The 21,913-nt window shown below is 40.5% G+C and overlaps 1 protein-coding gene across 13 annotated transcripts in view; it reads right to left on the bottom strand.

Moving 5' to 3' along the window:
- RBM33 (RNA binding motif protein 33) overlaps positions 1–21,913 on the bottom strand; it is a 137,546-nt gene that overhangs the window by 20,645 nt on the left and 94,988 nt on the right. For all 13 annotated transcript variants that reach the window (XM_009243470.4, XM_054560051.2, XM_063726242.1 and 10 more), the window contains 3 exons: positions 20,929–21,237; positions 18,848–19,135; positions 15,338–15,979 (listed from right to left, as the gene is read on the bottom strand). In XM_009243470.4, the coding sequence (XP_009241745.2) occupies positions 15,338–15,979; positions 18,848–19,135; positions 20,929–21,237 (1,239 nt within the window). The remainder of the gene's footprint in view (positions 1–15,337; positions 15,980–18,847; positions 19,136–20,928; positions 21,238–21,913) is intronic.

Below are 21,913 nucleotides of genomic sequence, written 5' to 3'. Positions count from 1 at the left end.
AAGCACTGTGAAAAGGCAGACCGCTCGCACTATCCAAAGTCAGGCTGGTAGTTTTTGCCTCTTAAACCTTCTCCACAAGGTCTTCTACCCAAGGTGTGAGCAGGTATCCCACCAGGCAGGGAGGGCCTATCCTGAGTACACAATTTTTCAGTCTGGATCTTAAAAAGCTATTTGAATTCTCTCTAGTTTTATACATGCTTGAAAGTTTCTATACTAAAAAGTTTTAAAATTTAAAAATATATACCACATACCTTCATCTTTCATGAGAACCAGTGACCATTAATTTATCCAAAATCCTATTGCAATGGTGTTGCCTGACAGTACAATCTTAGTATGAGATTCATAAATTCACTATGCACGTGTTCAGCTGTACTGCCACTGAAAACACTCCTCTTTACAAGCGCGAACATTTCACACCAGCCTCCAGGTCCCATGAGGGCCCATGTTAGGTGGAGGGGACATCAGACTACTCAGTTCTCCACACAACTCAGCAACCCAACAGCCTTACTGACTGTGATTCTCCAACTTCTACCCTTTCCACTAAGGTGGGCAAATGCATGGATTGTGGAAGGTTTGCTCTCTAAGAAGGACTTCCAGAGTGTGAACTTAAGTAATCTAAATCAGCTCCCTGGTAGCTTAACCAACTACGTCTCCAAGGATGCCGACCACATTTGCTATCTTGTAAGTGCTTGAGAGAAGCCAATGGTTTAGACCCCAGTGAATCTCTTTTGTTCACCATACCAAAATGTCTCATGCACACAGAAGGCACTGAAATATTTAGTGAATAGATCAGTAAATAGTAGATTGTACTTTTTAAAGTTAAGTAGTTCTGAATGTGCTAAAAGAGATTATAGCATCAGAATACTAGGTTATAGCCACTGTCAATCAGTACACACATATTTGCTACGTCACTAAGATACTAAAAGGCCAACTTTCAGCCCAGCAACATGAAGTGTCACGTGGCAGAAAGAGAGGAGACAGGACCTTTGGCCTAAAGGGAACGATGTTCACAGAACATGACGGACGGCAAGACGAATGCTCTGGCCACTGTTTACCTGGCAATCCAAAGCTAGAAACAAGATGGTCTAGAGAGGAAACTTTAACAACAATAGCTGGCACCAAAAGGAGGATGTTATTATTTGCGTGTTGTAAGGTATACAATGTGTATGTGTATTTGGGTGATAAACACATAACACGGTAGTAATTTGATAATTTTTTAACTGTGCTTTGGGAGGCCGAGGCGGGCGGATCACAAGGTCAGGAGATCGAGACCATCCTGGCTAACACAGTGAAACCCCGTCTCTACTAAAAATACAAAAAATTAGCCGGGTGTGGTGGCGGGCGCCTATAGTCCCAGCTACTCGGGAGGCTGAGGCAGGAGAATGGCGTGAACCCGGGAGGCGGAGCTTGCAGTGGGCCGAGATCGCGCCACTGCTCTCCAGCCTGGGCGACAGAGCAAGACTCCAGCTCAAAAAAAAAAAAGAACATAAACACTGAGTCAATAAATACCCCGAATAAGAAAAAGTTCTCTTCGTTGTTATTTCGGGTAAGAGACTGGTGAAAATTTATCTCTGGTGATATTAATGTCAGATAAGAACTCTGAAAAATAAAGTTCTAAACTTTTATTTTCCATTGAAGGAAAAGTTTATTTTTTAAGTAGGCTTGATCTCTATTTAAAGTTCAGAAACACAGGTATTACAAAAAGCCCTTCCCTTCCTCATCTGTTTCAAAAAAAACTAAAATTTCCTTATGCAGATCTTGCAACATAAAGAAAGGGACCTGATGTGACGGTGTCACACCTCATTGGCAACTTTCTAAGAAATGGCCTGAAAAGGCAGGAATGAGGCCTGTGATGAGAGAGTCCCTGCAGACAGAGGCCTCACCTCCTAGTGCCACCTCTGCTCACTCCGTGGGGCCGGGTGGGCCTTCCTGGGCCTGCCACTGCACCCCTCCCTGCTTGGGAAGCTCTTGGGCCCGGACTGACAGACTCTTCGGTCCCAATGGCAGGTTGGGATGCAGCTACCTGGTTTTTCTTCCCAGTGGGTCTGGCTCTCGGTGGTCTCTTGCTTCCTGGAGGCATATGCACCACAGTGTCCTCAGGGCAGGCAGACACCAGAAGACACAGAAAGTGGGGTGCTTCAGAGTCTTGTGATGCCGACTACCCAACTTTCAAAGAAAGACTCTTCCTACAAAACTGCTCAGCAGCAAGAAGCCCTGCCTGGGTAAGCTCTGGAGCTGCTTATATCCAAGACAAGTTTTTGTACCTTATACAGCAGGGGTCCCCAACCCTCACTACCAGTCTGTGGCCTGTTAGGGACTGGGCTGCATGCACCGCAGGAGGTGAGCAGCAGGCAGGCAAGCATTACTGCCTAAGCTCCGCCTCCTGTCAGATCAGCAGCAGCATTCGATTCTCACGGGAGCATGAATCCTACTGTGAACTGCGCATGTGAGGGATCTAGGTTGCCAGCTCCTTATAAGACTCTAATGTCTGATGATCTGAGGTGCAACAATTTCATCCTGAAACCATTCCCCACCGCCAACCCTAGTCCGCGGAAAAAATGTCTTCCAAGAAACCAGTCCCTGGTGCCAGTAAGGTTGGGGACCCTGTTATACAGCAACAAATGATATCATAAAACTTTATAACGGAAACTTCCAAGGCACTCCTGGGATCTTAATCATCAAGAGTTTTGGTATTATTCAATATATTCACTTAGTACTGGCAGTGAAATAATCCATAGCTCATATCTGTTGAATGTCTACAATAGGACAAGAAATGTACTACTAGGGTCTGTACAGACATTGTTTTCCTTCAGTCCTCCTGATGTAGTTTTGGTATTTTGTCCCTCCCCAAATCTTCTGTTGAAATGTATCCCCAGTGCTGGAGGTGGGGCTTAGTGGGAGGTGTTTGGATCATGGGGCAGATGACTGTGAATGGCTTAGGCCATCCCCTTGGTGATAAGCAAGCTCTGAGTTCACAAAAGATCTGGCCATTGAGAGGGCATGGTGCACGCCCCGCCCCCCACCCCACACCACCATGCTCCTGCTTTTGCCATGAAATGCGCCTGCTCCCCACTCTGCATTCCACCATGATTGGAAGCTTCCTGAGGCCTCCCTAGAAGCCAAGCAGATGCTGGCACCATGCTTCCTGTAACGCCTGCAGAACCCTGGGCCAATTAAACCTCTTCTCTTTATAAATTATCCAGTCTCAGGTATTTCTTTATAGCAGTGCAAGAAATGCCTAATACACCTCCCTGAGAGGTAAGTAGTAGTATCCTCATTGTGCCCATTAAACAAACTTCAGTCACACAATAAGCGCTGGAACATCTTTGTGGCTCCAAAACCAGGGGAAGAGTTTACACTAACATATTTTGAAACTATTTTCAGAGCGAGTTGAAACAAATGGGATCAACAATTAAATCACTTTAATTAAATGAAGGGCTACTATAATGCTGTGCTTCTGAATTTTTCTGAAGATCATGCTAAGCAATGAAGGCTTGAATATAAGTAAAAGGTTGTTTCATTTTGTAAGAAAAAAATGAATTTTTTTTTCTAATTAAAAGAATAATTACTCCCTTTTAACTTAGCATGAGGAAAAGCTAATTCTACAGAACAGTTTCAAGTTCCTGGGTTTTACTCCAGTTCACACTAGAATGTGAACCAGCATACACATCCCTAGGTTGTGGCCAGGAGTGTAGTTTGGATCAGGTGAACAACTTCTACCCACAGGTCAAATTCTCCCATTGACTCTTCGATTCAACAACTTGTCCCTTTGGATTCTGTGGATCACATTCAAATTTTACTTTATTAGTGGTTTTGTTTTTGAGAAAATTTTCATTTCACCTTTCCCAATGGACAGACATTTCTTTCAAGGTACACTTCAGCCCATACTGTGGTTGATACTACAGTCTCTGTCAAGAAGTAGGCAAGCATCACTCTGAATGGCATCCAATACAGCTTGGTGGTCCTAATCATTACTCGTCAACTGACAAGTCCTATTTTAGCCACAAAATCAGGTATTACAACAGCCATGCTGGGGAAAGGAAAATATGGGTTTTGATACTACCCAGATACCGTAGATGCCACCCACCACCAAGCTACCCGGCTATCTGGAAATTGCTGGTGACGTTTGTGCCCAACCTTTGCTGCCTACTTTGCAACTTGTGCTTTCGCCTGGGGTTTTACCATTCACTCCAACTCACGGGCGGCACACAGTGACATTCGGCCTCTCCTGGGTTTCCAACATGCTCAGATTAAACATCACGATCCCAGCTTCCATTTCGTGTCGTCTCTTAGAACAAATAGCAAGCAGAGTGCACCACGAGAGGAGTGAACTGCAATGCGCTAGACTCACACTTGGCCCAATTTATATGGCAGATCAATGTGGAAACAATGCTTTCAATTCCCTTTTACTGCATATACCAAAACAACTTCCTGATTTTGACTTTTGATTTTAGCATGTTGTAGTACAAATATCCAGGAACAAATTAAATTCTTCAACTGATTACATCTGAGAAACAAATTGATTACATATTTTTATACCTATACTCACACACATATACAAGATTTGAATAAGAACCAAGCCAAATTAAATCTACCCATTTATTTATAAGTCTTCTATAAGGTTACAATTATGCATATAATTACAGCATTGAAAGAGATCCTAAAATTACTAGTACTTAGTTAAGTAAATTTTAAAATACTGTTGATTCAAATTGAATTTTAGAAGGCTGTTATCTTAACATCCGCATATAAGTGTTGTATGTGGGTGACAGACTACATTCTATTCATAAAAAGTATGTTTGCTTTGAAACTGAATTTTTCCAGGGTGGTGTTCGCTTTTTAACTCTTCAAACAACACTAGGTTCAGACAACATTTTAAGTATCTTCTACTTCCTCCAAAGCACATGAGAGAGAAAAGAAGTTTTGTCATCTCTGGTCAAACCAGAAACATTTTTTTCCCACAAATGATTACCTTTTAATGCTATAAAAATCGCTTTTTTAGACTAGTTTTTTTTTTTGTATATATATAAAAGGCACTATTTGAATTAAGTAAGCTTAGGGAATACTTTTTATCAGCTTAATCGTTACAAAAAAAAAGAGGTCTGTAGCCCCCAACATTAGCAGGACAAATTTATTTATAACAAATGGTTTAAATGCATAGATAAAAACACCTATTGATATTGTCAGGGCTTCCTGCAATTTGACAGATCAAATCTTATTTTCATTCTTAAACCCCATGAAGAAATGCTATCACTGACTTGCATTCACTAGTGAGCAAATTGATTAACCCCCCTCTATAGAAATCTCAACTCTTGATTATACCTATCAGAGGCTAAGCAGCATTATTCTAGAGTGACAACACTTGACAAATTCCCCAACCATTTTTCTCAGCCTTTGTGGCCCTGCTAACTTGTATTAACCCTGATGAAAAATTAATTTTCCTTATCTTCTTCTAAACCCCAAAATCCAAATCCGCCAAACTGGCAACTCTTTCTGTAAAGGTATTATGAAAACCTCTAAAAGATTAATTGCATGTCTTCAGGTGACATTAAATTAATTTCTGTACTCATGACAGACATTTGATACTCCGTACTGAGAAGACAGATAACATTGTCAGGACACACAGAAGGACAGGGGTGTAGTGTCCCAGGGCAGCCTCTTATGAATTCTCCTTTCGATAAGGCCATACTTCACTGTCACCGCCAATGTTGCTGATCTTACAGTCCAGAGACCTCATTGAACAGGTTTCTATTAACTACAACAATGCTGGGCCTATCCCTGTAATCTTTATAAAGCTCACTCAAAATGTGGACAATAAATGATATGCATGCTATACGAAGTTTCTAAATATAAATACATTTAGGGCTCCTCATTTTTTTCTCTGAAGACTACTGGATTAAAGAAGAGAGGGTAAAAGAAAATATTAATAAACAGGCTCACATTCTCTTCCTTCTCTGCAATAAATTATCCCCCTGAAACAGTAAGCATGCAAAACATGGGGAGCACTTACATCTAAAATACTGCCTATCTGGAACTAGGTCTACACAGGCAGAATTAAAACCAAATCCGTAAGGTTAGAGAGACCAGGTTGGACAGATCTCCTAACTACCAAGCTTCATGAAAGAAAAGGGTTCTCTTAGCACATGCATTTGACTTTCTAGTACGGTATGGTGAGAACGTGGCAGAGTTATTCAAGGGCTTGCTCTCTCTCTTAACAGTCTACCTTTCTGACATTAGTTAGGCCTGGGGAGATCTTTAAAAAGCAAAATTAGCTGGCCTTTGAAGGAACAAACCAAAGCCTTGAGCCTCTGAGGGGATCTCATACCCCAGGATTCTCCAATTTCGACAGCACAAATCTAGCAGTCTAAAAAGAAAAGGATTACTAAAGTAAGCCAGGCACCTCCAGATGCTGTGGCTTATGAGGCAGGGTGTGAAGTCCAGCTCTTCCAGCCACACAGTCCCTCACAGAGGAAGGAGTGCAGCCCCAGGCTCTGAAAAGTGGCCCTTCCACCCTGCCCTGGAAGAGTGGCTCCAAAGGACCTGCTCTGTAGCACTGAGCAAGTTCTGCAGAACAGGTGACCAGGATCCTATCTGGGTAGGCTGTTGAAAGTTAGGGGAGGGAAGTTACCTAAGACATTGAAGAAAGCAGATTCCCCTTCTGTCTGGGGCGGGTGAGTGAGCTAATCCTGATTCCTAACTGAAGGTGAATTATTTCTGATTCACCTGCTAATTTTACTCCCTAACATCATACCCCTAAAAAAACATAAATTAATGAGTATGGAAATTCTTATGTGTTCAAAATGATTTACGTCCTCTAATGACCAATGGTCTATCTTGCCATGTTTAGAGGCCACATGATTAAGAATGCTTAAAAAGTACTCTCTTTGGAAATTATCAATTCTGCCCACACTAAGACATTTCAAAGCTCTTAAAAACAAGTATTCATGCACAACTGTTTCTCCTCCAAAAGGAAGATGCTAGACTGTACGTCTTATCAAATAAGTGATTAATCAGGATTCTATATGCCCTATTTTTCTTTCACTCTTCTGCTATTTGTCTGCTGGCCATTTTACCACTCATTAGCACCTTTAAACAAATGAGGTCAAACTCCACCCAGCCAACTTGGCAGGCATGAGGTGCCTGTCCCGCGCCTCCACGTTCCTCCCCTGCCCCAAGCACCTGAATGTGCATCTCTCGTGGCCCCCACCTCTGTGTCAAAAGCCATTTACACTCAGTCTCCCTCCCTGCCTGGTCTTCCCAGAACTGTCCTGTTGGAAATCCAACTGCAGCTCTGCCCTTCTCATGGGCAGGTTCAGACTGGGAACCTTACTTCTGAGTCGCTTCTATCTGGCCCCTCTCAGCTCCTCCTTAGCTCTGCTACTCATCCACTCCCAGGCGCTGCCAGAGATCATCCTAGGAAGTCACCTTCTGCCAGAAATCAAGTGACCAGAACAGCGGCATCCTCCTGTCCGGGACCTTAGAGGCTAAAAACGTGGGTTCCCCTGAATGACACTCACAAGGTGGAGGCTGTGCCTTTGCATGGGTCTTCACCACAAACAAGTTACCACTGAAGATTTGCCACTTAATTCAAATAGCAGCAAAACAGGATGTGAAATATCCCATTTTGCAAATGAACAAAAGAGGACTTTCAGGAGGCAATAATAAATTTTTGCATGAAATAATGCCCAGAAGAATTAGTAATGATTCATGCTTTTTGTCTTTTTCCAAATTTTGCTTACTTACTGTTATCATCTAAATGTCAACAGAAACAACTACTACTTTTATCATCAGAAGTACTGGGGAAAGGGGTAAGAACACTGCTAATTCCTCCCTTGCTATTTCAGTAAGAGAGTGCAAGCCATGTTGCCATTTTTAACGTAGTATTTAAATATCGTAAACATTTATAATGTACCTGAAACTGCCTTACATCCTGGACACACAAAAAAAGACCAAACCCCCACTCAGGTAAGTAGCAGTAACATCAGGAGCCAGCTCTGAAAACACACGGTCAGATGAGAAGACTGGGCTGCAGAAGAGGAACAAAGAAAGGAGGAACCAGTGTGCGTGGGAGTGGCCATCCAGGGAGGCGTCCCAGAAGACGACCCACTTGAGCTGGATCCAAAGTAATAAGTGGGCCAGAGGCCTGAAACATGGCACATCCAGAGAAGGAGCAGGAGTGACAGTAGCAAATTCTAACCCCGACCGAAACGCTGAGGAATTTCCACGGCTTCTTAGACCAGTGGTTCTCACAGGGCGATGGGCGGCCTCAGAAGCATGTGATGCACGTTTCTGCCCAGCTCTCAACTCAGTGCTCAGCTGTGTCTCATGCCTTTCCATGTATCAACACTTAGGTTAGAACCTCAACAAAATTTGCAAATAATGACTGTCAATCTTTTGTTTGGGTTTATAGAGGATGAGGGACTCACTTTAAATATCTAAATAGTAATGTTTAATTCTTAGAACTATCCACTACAATAATTCAAAAAATGAAATCAAAATAGCAAAAAATACTTCCTAATTCCTACCACTGACCTATTTCAAAAAATATAGTATAAAAGCAGTATCTGTATGAGCCATTTTCCTTTCTTTGCAACTCACTGTAGAAGAATCAAAAATGTGCTGACCAGGCCCAGAAGACAGGACAGCCAAAAGCAGTGGGCACAACTGGCTCCCAGATCTCCACTCCGAGGACCTGGAGCTTCCAAGAAGCGGGACCAATTCCAGAGCCCACGCAGAGAAGGAACAAGGTGAGCCCGAACATCTTCTTGCACCAGAAAGTGAGGACATGTTCCAAGAGTAATGGCAACAAATCAAAGGACACAGAAACCAGTTTAAAGGGGCTCTCACTGGTCAATCTGGTACAATTCTAACATCAACATAAATAATGACTGACAGTTCATTGCATAAAGTAAGAATTCATACACCCACACTGACATAAATAAATGAACAAATAGATGAAGGAGAAGTGTAAATTATCACAGCAGGAGTATGACAGCTAACAAATACAGGAGTGTTGGCATTAGAAAAACTTCAGTGCCTGCTAACAATAGTGAAAATTTGATCAGAAATGGGATATTTACATAGTCTCAATAGTCTCAAAGTATCTTCCTATAAATTACTTACTAGTTACAAAGGGTAAAACTGTAACATTACAGAGGATGGACTTGGCAAACTCACTTTTACCCACCCGCCGCCCCATCAAAGTTAGTCTTGTCAATATTGGACAAACCTCCCAACTGAATGCACTGAGAAGGACCCGATATCCCCTCTGGGGTGTTCCTGCCAAATACGGACAACCTGAAACCGATCAGGACGAATCATAAAATAACCCAAATTAAAGGGCATTCCCTCTGCTCTTTCAAAAGGTCAAGGGCAAGAAACAGCAGATTTAGGGGACACTATGAATATAATGCATGATCCTGGCTGGACCCTGAAAGGTGGGGGTAGCTACAGAGGACATAATTGGTCCAGTGACTAAAATCTGAATATGTACTATGGATAAGATGATAGTATCAGTGCACAACATTTTTATTTTTGATAATGTACAAATGTGGTTTTGTAAGAGAGTATCTGTGTGCTGAATCATAACACACCATGTCTCCAACCTACTCTCAAAGGTTTGGGAAAGAAGGTTTTTGTGCATGCAAATGAACAAAAAGACCAGGATAAAGCAAACTTGACAAAATGTAAACAACTGGTGAATCTGATAAAGAGCGTATGAGAGTTTCTCCTACTGTTCTTAAAACTAAAATTATATTAAAACATTCCCTTTCCCACCTCCCCAAGCTCCACAAAAGGGATCAGGTATATACATATCATTCCAAAAGTGGGAGTAACTTTTGAGAAGGTAGGAAGGGAAGAAATTTACAAATGCAGTCCAACCCCACAAAAGCATGATCTCACAAATAAACTGGGACCTTCGGCATACAGCATCTTGACAGCCTTTTAAAAATGAAATACAAGAGCATCACAATTGGACAGCTGGCTTTCCTGCGGGGGCATTCTGTGCTGCTCCCATTTCTCTGTGTGGCCAACAGAATAAAGGACTGTTTACTTAATTTGCTGCCAAATTCTTAAAATTTTCATTATCTTGATTAGAATAAAGCAGCTGAACTGGTATTTGCTTTCGTTTTCTTAAAGATCAATATAAACAGCCACTCCAAAAAAAAAACCATTTTCTTTTTCCTTCAACTTAAAAGGGTAGTAAGATTTATTGAGCTATGAGTAAGCACTGTACCACTAACTGGACATGATTATGACATTTAATCCTTGCAAGGATCCTGGGAGGAGAGTTGGTTCTCATTGTGCTGATGAGGAAACTGGGATTCATTGAGGCCAGGTAACCAAGGTTACAGAAATGCAAAATGAAAACCAAGATGCAAACACTTCAAAGACTATACGATTCCCCTTAAATAGGAAGACAGAAACTGACCGCCTAAGGCAAAGAGTTTCCCCTGGCACTTGTTTGTTCTAATTCCTTTTTCCTGTGTTCAACCATACAGAATGGTTTTAGATGACTATAGTAAGTTTACACTAAGTAAATATTTTATACTTTTTATATTTGCTGTTATTACTTGAATTGTTTTTCTGGGAATTATGTATAGGTTATGAACAAAATTATAATGTAACAAGGTTGTTCTTTTGGTTTCTTAAACACTGAAAAATAGCTTTCTGAGAAATGGGCAAATGGAGAATATTTCTATATTCTAAGTAATTAAAAGAGAACCATTCCATGAAATATAATTCTACAGATGAACTATTTACTTAATAGTCAGGAAGGCACACGAAATTTTAGAAGCAGTATTTGCTGCTAACACTACTTATAAGCAGCATTAATTTGTTCCTTTTGTAATCTCACCTAGCAAATCTAGACAGTAAAATGAGTGGGAAAAAAATGTAAATTCACGTACACAGAAATTTATTAGCCTCATAAAAGATCTCTTTCCATTTCAAATTACCCTAATATTTCCCTTCAAAGTTTTAAATGTAAAATGTGACTTAATTTGATTCACACAGAAATGTTCAAGGACAGATTCACAGCACGTAGCAAGTGATGGCTATTCTTAACCAGGACACAATATGCACTCCCTTTCCTGGGCCAGTGGCCCAGGTTCTGGAACTGGGATGATGGAACCCCAGCCACTCGCCACCAGGCCTATATTCAAAGCTGAGGTTACTTACCAACTTTTTGATAGTAAAAAGGCTGCTTTTTCATGTATCAAATCCTTCTCAGCCTATTGTTCCAGGCAGTCACTATCAGTCAGTTGCACTGGCAACCAAAATGAAACCTAATCATCATCATCATCATCATCATCATCATTATCATCATCATCATCATCATGATTATCCTAGGAGCTCCCATTAAGCATTTTCCGAATCAATCTGGACTGCTAACAGTAGAATGTTATCCCTAATCAAGAAATAAATAACACCATGAAAAACGCAGCAGATAAAACAGATAACTATCATAAACAAGGGTAAAGAGCATAAGATTCAGCATTAAACCACAGTTGGAAGCCCAGCTCTACCACTTAATCGTTGTGCGGCCCTAGGCTGGTTACATAACCTCTTTGAGATTCAATGCACTCGCCTCAGAAGGATGTTGTGAGTACATGCTAAACACTTAATAAATGATAGCCACTGCTATTATCTGGCATAAAATCACATAATTTATTTCTAAAAGGGGCCTTAGAAGCATTCTACAAAGAAAATGGGAAGTTATGAAGTGCCTTCTGTGTACCAGAAGCTTTCATTTACTGATGCCTCACAGCAGACTTACTAACCCCACTTGCAGATTGGAAATTAAAGTTCAGAAAAATGAAATGATTGTTCAGGGTCCCAAAGAACAGACAACTATTCAAACAGGAGTCTTTCTGCACCCAAAGCCACACTGTTTTACCCCATCACATGACTGCGTGCACAGGTGAGCTCTCAGTCCTAGAGAAAGGCTCCAATCTCTATACTCTACAGCAAGAAATTTCAGAGCAGCCAATGGCAAAACGCAATGCCGACAATGAGCCCTCGAATCTGCATAGTCACTTTTCAAGCTTTAAACCAAGACGTTGACCCTAGTCAACACAATCATGTAAGAAACAATACCAGGAATCATGCTGTTCATTTCTTTTCGAAAATGTTCCCTATGCGCATGCATACTGCAGCGGCAGCCACAAAGGGGACCACCATGAAAGGACTAGACACTCTCTTACAACGACAAGGACCAAGGAAAATCACCTGAAAGGCGATATAATTAACCACAGGGCAGACTACAAAAACCTATGGTCTTAAGACTCAGCCTCTCTCACCTTTCAAAAAACCCAGTTTAATAAAACCCAATGATAAATTATTTCATTATAAGTAATGACATATGGAAAACATAGAAGAAAACTCCATTTGATTCACAATTGCCTCACAGACATGAGTACACTCACAGAAACCTAATTAAGTTGTATATCATAGTAAGAATGGCAAGAAAACTGTGCTTTCATAAACATGTGAACAATCCTGTGGACACATATTTTAACTGCAATCACCCACCAGAGCACAGGTTCTTGAATGGCACTATGCAAAGATAGTTTGCTATCCTGTCTAGAGACGTGAAGAATAGGAGGCTACTGAATGCAAAGAATAATTTAATTAAATGCATTAGATTTCGTTACACTAGTTAAATTAGAAAAAAGGGAAGGAGGTAATTTAGGTTAGAAAAAACGGGAAACACGAACCAACAATAAAATGTTTTTATTAAATAAGTAATCATAAAACTAAAATGTATATAATAATATTCTGTATAGGTACTATGTACAAGTTAATCCTCCCCAAATGCTAAGCTCCTGTCAGCCAAGGTCTGCTCAGCCCTTGGCTGCTTAAGATTTTCGCAGGCAGAAAACGTCCCTGAGCATTAAGATCACAGCCCCCAGAGGCAGAGAATGCCTCTCCAGCAGCCAGGAACAGAAACACAAGCCAAAATAAATGTTTCCTTTTTGCATTGTCTGAAATAAGCACAATTTGCAATTAACCAACATTAGGAATATGTTCTCTTAAAAATAGTCCTCACCCACAAAAAAACAAAAAAAAATGCCATTAGGCAAATACTATTTGTTCTGGTTCAGAGAAATACGAACAAGACATCTTCCCTGCTAGGTCAAAAGTGCCAATGTGCTATTGGAGGGGACTGAGTAAACCCTAAGATACGAACATGTGGGCTAGTTAACACTTAAGAAGTAAAAGATAAAGAGCTGTTCCAAAGTACTGGTTTGACAGCTATTTTCATGAAAAATTCCTTTGTTTTTCCTATTTATTGTAAAATTAGCATGATTTTGGAATTAGACCTGATACAAATTTTTTCCATTGGAGAAAAAGAGTAAAAATTCATGTAGATAAAATTCTTTTAAAGGAAAGCTGTTTATGAGTATAAAAGCTGCTCTTTGATGGTAGAAACTGGACCCTTCACTTCCCAGCCTGCCAGTGCAGAGTACACGCAGCCCTCTACGTCGGCCATTGTAACAAACAGCACCAGTTCTGGTTGCTATGGGAAAAGGCCTAATTCCCAACAATGGCCAACAACTCATCTTAAAAAGTCTGTAACACAAGTAAAAGAATGAGACACTGATTAACACAGTACACTTAAAAACAAGGTCAAAAGCAAAAGGGCCATAAACACTGAATAAACTAATGAGTGCTTGAGTTCTCACCTAAAGTTAACAAATTCATATAACATGAAAACAATTTTATGTAATGCAATTCTTCTCAACATTTCTAATTACAGTGAATAGACGTGAGAAAACAGATTCAGATAAAACGAAATTATGCATCCTACTGGATAGTCTACATATGGAACTTCTAATCACAGTATTTTATAAAAATTTTCTTATAGCACATGAAAAAGTTAAAGTTTTGTTCTACAAACCTAGAAATAAAAGCACTAAATCTCAACTAATTAACCAACTAACAAAATGACTTATTCTTAAGCATAAGCAAGGAGACGAAGTAACGTTTTCCTTCACATGATCACATGTCCTACCATCCTGAAATGGACTAAAAGAGAGAAGCTATTTTCTTTTTTTACTGTATATATTTTTTGTGTCTTTTAAAGCACTCATTGCTAGCTGGTTTACTCTAGAAGCCTATGTTTACAACTTTCCTACTTTCTTCCTCAGTTTATAATATAAATTGCATACAATGAATAGCACTGTTATAGTGCACAGCAATTACAGAGACCATAGTATTTGTTATAGAATTCATTTTCATGAAAACAACAGATGAGAGCTACTTACCACAACTAATAAGACTATACGGTGAGATAAAGAAGCAAGTGTTCTACAGATCACTTCTTTATGGAAGAATCTTCTGCAATGGAAATCTATCTGCAGTGCCTAGTTTTATTTTAGAGTACTGAACTTATCCAAACTACAGTGGAAAACTGCACTTCCTGTGCCTGACTGAAAATGACCTGATATGGACAATGATGAAAAGCAAGAGAAAGAAATGTGGCATGCTCCACTTCTGAAAGCATGTGGGAAGAGCACACAGGACTTCAATTCTCAATTCTATGACACTTTTTTTTTTTTTTTTTCAAATGGGGCAAACTGAAAACAGAAAGCAAGTAGTAGTCCAGCAGTCTGGGACAAAGCTGATTAAAATGAGACGCACACCTGCGCTGCCCACCACTCCCCCGTCCCACAGCTGCTCACTGAATCTAAAGCTATACACCACAAACGACTTGTGTAAAGGAAAATTTATTTCCAAAACAAACGTAATGATTTTATCACAAATTACCTACAATAAGAAGCTAAAACTGAGTAATATCTAATTTAGGGATTGTCACACTGGCCTTTCATTAAGACTCAAAAGAGAAAACTGAAGCATGTGCCACATAACAACATTCTGCTCAGATGGGCGACACCTGCAAAGGCGGTCCCATGAGGTTACGACGCTGTATTTTTACTGTACCTTCACTAGATACATTTCGACACACAACTACTCGTCATTGTGTGGCAACTGCCTATAGTATTCAGCACAGTAACATGCTGCACGGGCTTGTGGCCAGGGAGCAACAGGCTGCACCATATAGCCCAGGTGTGCAGCAGGCTGTACCGTCTGTGTATGTAAGTACATTCTTACATGTTTTGACAATGACAAAATCGCCTAACAACACATTTCTCAGAACGTATGCCCATTGTCAAGCGGCAATTCTTATACCAACTTCAAGTAGGTAGAGATTGGTTACAAGACTATAACAGAGGTAACTTTTAATTCTTTCTTCAAAAATATTCTCTGCAAATGAGGACATTCTATGTGATACACAGACTCAAAGAGGCTCTCATAAAACTTGTCAACTTACCCCACCTGACAGCTTAATCACCCTGACCTTGGAGCTGATGTGGGGCCCGTCTCCACCACCACTGTTTGTCCTGTGTGTGACAGTCCTTTTCACGCCAGGCTTTGTGTCCTGGGGCCGGCCCTGGATGGATGCCACTCGAGGAGTCTGGGGGACAGCTGGCTCCTCCACATCTGTAGGTTTGATCTGGAGTACTTTATGCAGCGGCTGAGTCTGACTTTGAGGAACTGTTCTGGTCTGTCTCAAATGTTTCAGTGGTTTCATCTGTTGTCCTTGATACTGCATGTTGGCACTGGATGGTACAAAATTTGATGTTTTGGGCTGAACGTTTGAAATACTGACATCCTGGTTTTTAACAAGAAGTCTGTTTTTCACATTTTGTCTGACCTGTGCACCTGGAAAGGGCAACAGTGGGTTACCATTGGTGGGTGATGGTGACAGTGCCTGCTCTTCCTGCTCTGCTGGGGGTGGGGGAGCATACAGCTGCTGCTGTTGCTGCGCGAGTCTCTCCAGCAGCTCCTTCTTCCTGGCACCAGCCTGCTGCTGCCGCCGTAACTCCTTCTGTTTCAGGATTTCTTCTCTTAGGCGTTTCTGTTCTTCTATCTTTAAGCGATATAACCTTGTTTCCTCATCTTCATCAGGAAACTAAAATGGAAAACATACACGGTTTACTCTGCTATACAGGCAAGGTGCCCATAGTCTATTTCAACAAATTACAAGAACACATTTACCGCAAGTCCTTAAATTCAGTATCTGAAAGAAGTCATTCAAAATCTGTTTGAAGACTTTAAGTATAACTCCTTCCTCTGGGGAGGGGGAAAAAACCCCACACAGCTAAAGCTAATTTGGAAAATCTTATCAGAATATTAAAAATGAAATAATGTAAATTTCCACTCATTTACAAGTTTGAAACCAATTAAACTATTCATTTAAGATATCAAAATACGTTTCAAACAGGAATGGCAGCAGTAGGGAGGCCTGCTGTCACACAGGTTTTATCTGGCTCTTCTCTGACAAACCAACAAAAGGTGGGGTGTAAATGACCTGAAAGACTCTGATGAGAACTATTGATTTTTCGTACAGAATTTTCAGCCTGATCTCAAACTCATTTGTCACAGAATAATTGGTTATAATGAACAGCACAAGTCAGTCTCTCTGACCTTGAACTCATGCACTCTCCTCAGAATCAAAATGCTGCCAATTGCAGTATTGGAATATTAATGGTATATAAGGAATGCCTTTAATATTCCAAGTTCCAAACCATTCTGCAAGTCGATACAAAAAAATCTTTGAAAAACTCCAGTAACTTTCAATAAAAAGCATCCAATAGGGAAAATGTATAAAAAGTTAAGCATTTTTAAAGAATTATAATAATATTCTTTAAAAATCATCCATATCCACAGACCCCGTGTAAAAGAATGTAACAGGATTTAATCTATGTAGAATTCAGCTATTTCACCATCTTACTTTCCCTTAATAAACCTTAAGAATTAGGAACTTAAGACAAAAGCACAGCTGAGGAGTCGGCTGGTGCCCTGGAGCTTGAGTGCCTGGTGCCAGCCCTCACTCAGGGATTACTTGTCAACCTGGAAGCAATTCCGACCACCTCTGTTCTCTAATTTCACATCTAGGGCAGATTTCAAACCACGAAAATGAAGGTGGGTGAGAGGCTGTTTACACGGGTAGGCATACAGAGCAAGACATGACATCCGGGGGGATAGTGGACACAAGGGACATGGGCATTGGGGAAGCAGACGGCCGGGGACATATTCACAGGACCCAAGGGGCCATTGCCTCAAAACACAGGAATAATCACTAGTCATCGGAATGTCTCCCCGTGCAGTCAAGAAAGAGTTAAAGCGCGTTCAGAACAGCAACGGAAACACCTGGAAAGACTTCCAGATACGCAGATCCACTCTTTATTATATCATCATCAAGAGGGGTGAACATAAGAAAATAAGTCACATTTAGCTAAGCAGAACAAATAGAAGATCTTTCTTTTAAAAAGTAAAAAAATATATATAATCCTGGTCCCCTTTATATAGAAAGAGAAAATTAAAAGAAAATAAATCAAGACATTCCATTTATACTACGGTGACCCACAGGTTCCATTTCACTCAAGGCATCTTTTTGAAATAACTCCATGGAAGAATCCTTTAGAAGTTCGCCTAAATCAACTATCATGGAAGGAACTGATTGCCACATGTGCCAGCAGGATGCCTGAAAGGCAACTTCCCCTATTAGGTAGCCCTGTTATTATATAAGTAACGAGTGTGTGACTTCATTTTTCTGAACCAAATCAGTTACACATACTGAGTTAGGAGCTGGCTATATACACTAGAAGTATGATAAAACTTTTACCAAAGACTTCTTTCTAAACTATTCCGATCCAGTTTGTAAATCTACATTATTTTTTCACATATTGATTTTAAAACCAAAAGTCACTCGTGTTCTAATAAGAGTTCATTGTATGTTAATATTTCAACTTTGTACTTCCAATTTGGTAAACAATACATTACAACTGCTACAATAATGTATCAGAAGAAAATCTGACTGAAAAAAAATGAACCGATCAAAAGGTAAAACCAGTGTTAACTGGTTTTTATGAAACTAAGAAAGCATGACTTGCCTCAATTTTTCTCTAAAGCCATTCTTCATGACATTGATATTGGACAAGTTAACTCAAGCGCTCCACATGCATTTCACTAAGGCTGACACGCCCTCCAGGTGCCAGCCTTCAGCACAGGCCGCCCTGGCCGACCCTCCTTTACCAGATGAGGAGACTGAGGCTTGTGGGAGAAGACGGCCTCAACTAAAGCCAGGTAAAGACTAAGCTGCATTGATCATTCACACTTACTACATTCTGTGCCTACTGAAAAATCAGAAACAACAGCAACAAGATATATAATCATAATTCAACACAAAGCAAACCCCCAGAAATCTTAAAGACCAACAAGAAAATCGGTCCTATCTTCTAGAAGTTAATAGTGTAAATTAAGAAAAGTCACAGAAACCTATGGGATTCACCAGGTGTCAGCACATGACACCCCACAAGGCTGAATCTGGTCCACCACCTGGTTTTATAAAGTAAAGTTTTACTGGAACGCAGCCACATCTATTCATGGAAGAACTATATTTAAATTGCCTTTGTGCTAAAATGGTGGAGAAGGGTAATTACGACAGTCAGGACTATAAAGCCTAAAATATTTATAAAATATTTGGGCCCCTTACAGAAAAAGTTTGTTAAGCCCTGGTATATATCAATTCTATATAACAGAACAGTAACTGTACAAATATATAAATAAAATCTAATCTTGTAAACTAGTGAGAATACAAGTGTTTTTTTAATAAACATGGCTGTTAGGTTAAAAAAAAAAAACAAAAAAGACCCAGTTGAAAAAAGTGGGAAGATTTTGTGAATAACTTACTAAGTGAGAATGAACTAAGACATCCAAGTTGATTCTAAGGCTTCTTGTTTGAGACCAACATTTGTTAATAAGAGAAGTGTCCTACCTCTGGTTCTGTTTTTATCTCTTCTTTAGGTTGAGACACAGGGCTAGCTGGCTTGACTTTCACTTCCGTCTTTCCCTGTGAGCTCCTGGAACCCGCCACGGCCCGCAAGGGTGGTGATGCGCTGACGATAGGTTTCACTTGCGCTGAGGGTGTGGCAGAGCAGCGGCTGCTGCTCATTTCTATCACATGTGATGGCGCTATGGGTAATTCACGCAAATTGCTGTTCCTTGGCGCAGTGGGCTGCATTTGCTGCATGGGCCGCTTGCTCACATTCTGAGAAGTTGTATTCTTTTCACAAAAAGAAAGATTCTAATTGTAAGTGGAAACTTGGCAGAAGGAACATTAAAAGGCACATTATTAAATAAAAACACAATGAATCATTCTAATTAGTAAATGACTTCTTTTGGGGAGCAGATACTTTTCTCATACTCTTTTTCTCATATAGAAAATGTAACCTGATCCATGGCAGCATGCCTCATCCTAATGTTAACAACTTCCATTGGTAAAGCTGTCATACTTGCCTAGAGAGAGGCTCCTCTTCATAGAAATCACACCAGGCTGATCTTCAGCAGGTGCTTCAGTAAAGGGACTGACAGTTTTAAAAGAATTCAGACAGCCAAAAAACCACTCTATCTGCCACCAGAGATCAACCAGATTCACATGCTAATATTTTACCTAGTCACTTAAATTTAAGCTGGAACAAGGAAAGAATCAAGCATCAGGTCAATGTCCTAAGAAACATGACCCCCGGGAGAAGAAAGGTGCCAGAATGTTTTACTCGAGAGGAAATGCTTAGTCATATTCATCCTGGGGATTCTTAAGAGAGAACCAACACCTGGAGGAGGCCAACAGAACACAAGAGAGCTGGAAGAGGGGAGGGGGGAAGCAGGGGGATCTCCGAGGTCACGCAGGTCAAATATCCCAGTGCACAAGGGTCATGAGAATAGCCTACCATTATTCTAACAAATGAAACCCAGGTTATAAAGCACTCTCTTCTCAGATTTAGAAATCCTTTCTTACTGTTCACATCACTTTAGCTGCAATGTTTACTTTAAGAAAGAAAGAGGCAAATATCAGGAAAACTGAGATTCCAAGCAGCTAAGTGACATGCCTGAAGTTCAAGGGTGAAAAGGAGACCATACTAAAAGAAAACTGACAGGCGAGAACCCTGACCACTGACCACTAGCCACACTATGTCTCTTTTTCTAAAAACCAAATTACAAAGTCTCATATATATTTAATGGAGGCAAGAGCCCTGACCACTGACCACTAGCCACATTGTCTCTCTTTCCTAAAAGCCAAATTACAAAAGCCTCTTATATATATTTAATGGAGGCAAAAAACCCTGACCACTAGCCACACTGGGTCTCTCTTTCCTAAAAACCAAATTACAAAAGCTTCTTATATGTATTTAATGGAGGACAAGGGCAATGACTGTGGCCTTTTATTTTCAGAGCAATACATTGTTTCCCAGTTTCTTTTAATGCATGACAAGTCACACATTTACTGATGGTGCTTGAGAACACAACCCCACAAATAAATGTATGCTAATCTCCCTCGACTGAGTATAAGCTCCTTGAAGGAAAAGAATTTGTCTCTTCTGTTCACTGCTGTATTTCCAGGCCTAGAGTAGTACCTGGCAACAGAAGAGTCAATGTATTTTTCCTGAATTCATTTATGTATTTATTCAGAGACCAAAAAGACAGAGATAATCTATACATCAAAAAATAAGCCACTGGTAAAGGGAAAGTGACTACCACCCAAAAGTATTTTCTAAAGTTACGTGTCTATTAATTCCTGTCTATTGCTATAGAAATATCTAGATATAAGAAAGATGCTTAAGTAAATATTAACACAGTCTTTGAGACACAAAAGGAGTATCTTATCAATTCTTGTAGTCAAGAAAACAAATCACCTGAGTGTTTTTTAAAACATGGATTCACTTCAGAACCATGTACTACAAGTTTTATAAACAGAAATCAGAATTGGAAAATATTCTAACCTACAGATTATGCCCCTCAAGTCCTGTAAGTTAAAAGGCCTCCCAGGAAGACACAGGGAAGACACCCCTTGACACTTACATGCCGGAGCCCCTGGCGCTGGGGGCACTGCATCCGGCTGCTGCTGGCCTGAGGCTGAGCGGTCTGTACGTGAGGCCGGAACTGTGGCTGAGACATCGGCATCAAAGGAGGGGGCGGGACGGACAGGTGGTGGTGGTGGTGGTGCTGGTGCTGTGGCGGGTGCTGCGGTGGGTGCTGGGGTGGGGGCTGGTGCTGAGGCGGGGGCTGGTGTGGGGGCTGGTGCGGAGGCTGGTGCTGTGGCGGGGGCTGTTGCTGAGGTTGCTGAGGCTGAGGCTGATGCGGAGGGGGCAATGGAGGATGCAACGGCCCCTTCCATTTCCAAAGAAAGAGAAACAACAGTTCATAAATGGTTACACCGGGCATAATCACTTCAATCATTTCCTATAAAACCTCAACACAAGAAAGGAACTTTCAGCGGTACCAAAACTTCATTTTAGACTTACTGATGAAGGTAATACTGTCTTAAATGCAGTAATAAACCAGAAGCTATTACCTTAAATTTTATATTTAATCCAGTAATTCTAGGATTGAATTGTCCTAAGGAAAACTAGGTATGCAGACAAACTCATAACTCTAAAGTATGTTCCCTGTAGCACTACGATGCTAAAGTACTGAAACCAGTAAACACACATGCAACCACACAGATAGCATGAAAGGGAACCACATACAGCACTCTTAAACGATGGCATCAAAACCAACTCACTGACACGAAAAGATCAAATGATATGTTACACTGGAGGGAAAAAAGCAGGTGGCGAGAAGATGTGCATTTAAAAAAAAGACAAAAAAAAAAGCTCCTGAATTGTTTCTAAGTAACAGGAGTATTTAATTTCCTTTCTTATATATACTTGAAAATTTCTGCAATGGGGATGTATTAATTGCATTTTTTTAATAAAAAGAGAAATTCTTAACATTTTATCTTCCTTTAACACCCTAGATAATACTCATTTTCCGTTTTTGGCTTAGATACGTATTCCATGTATTT

The sequence above is a fragment of the Pongo abelii genome, chromosome 6 (assembly GCF_028885655.2).
Source record: "Pongo abelii isolate AG06213 chromosome 6, NHGRI_mPonAbe1-v2.0_pri, whole genome shotgun sequence".
In the NCBI taxonomy this organism is placed as follows: Eukaryota; Metazoa; Chordata; class Mammalia; order Primates; family Hominidae; genus Pongo; species Pongo abelii.
The sequence above is the reverse complement of the archived record's forward strand: the minus strand, read 5'-3'. Positions and strand labels throughout refer to the sequence as shown.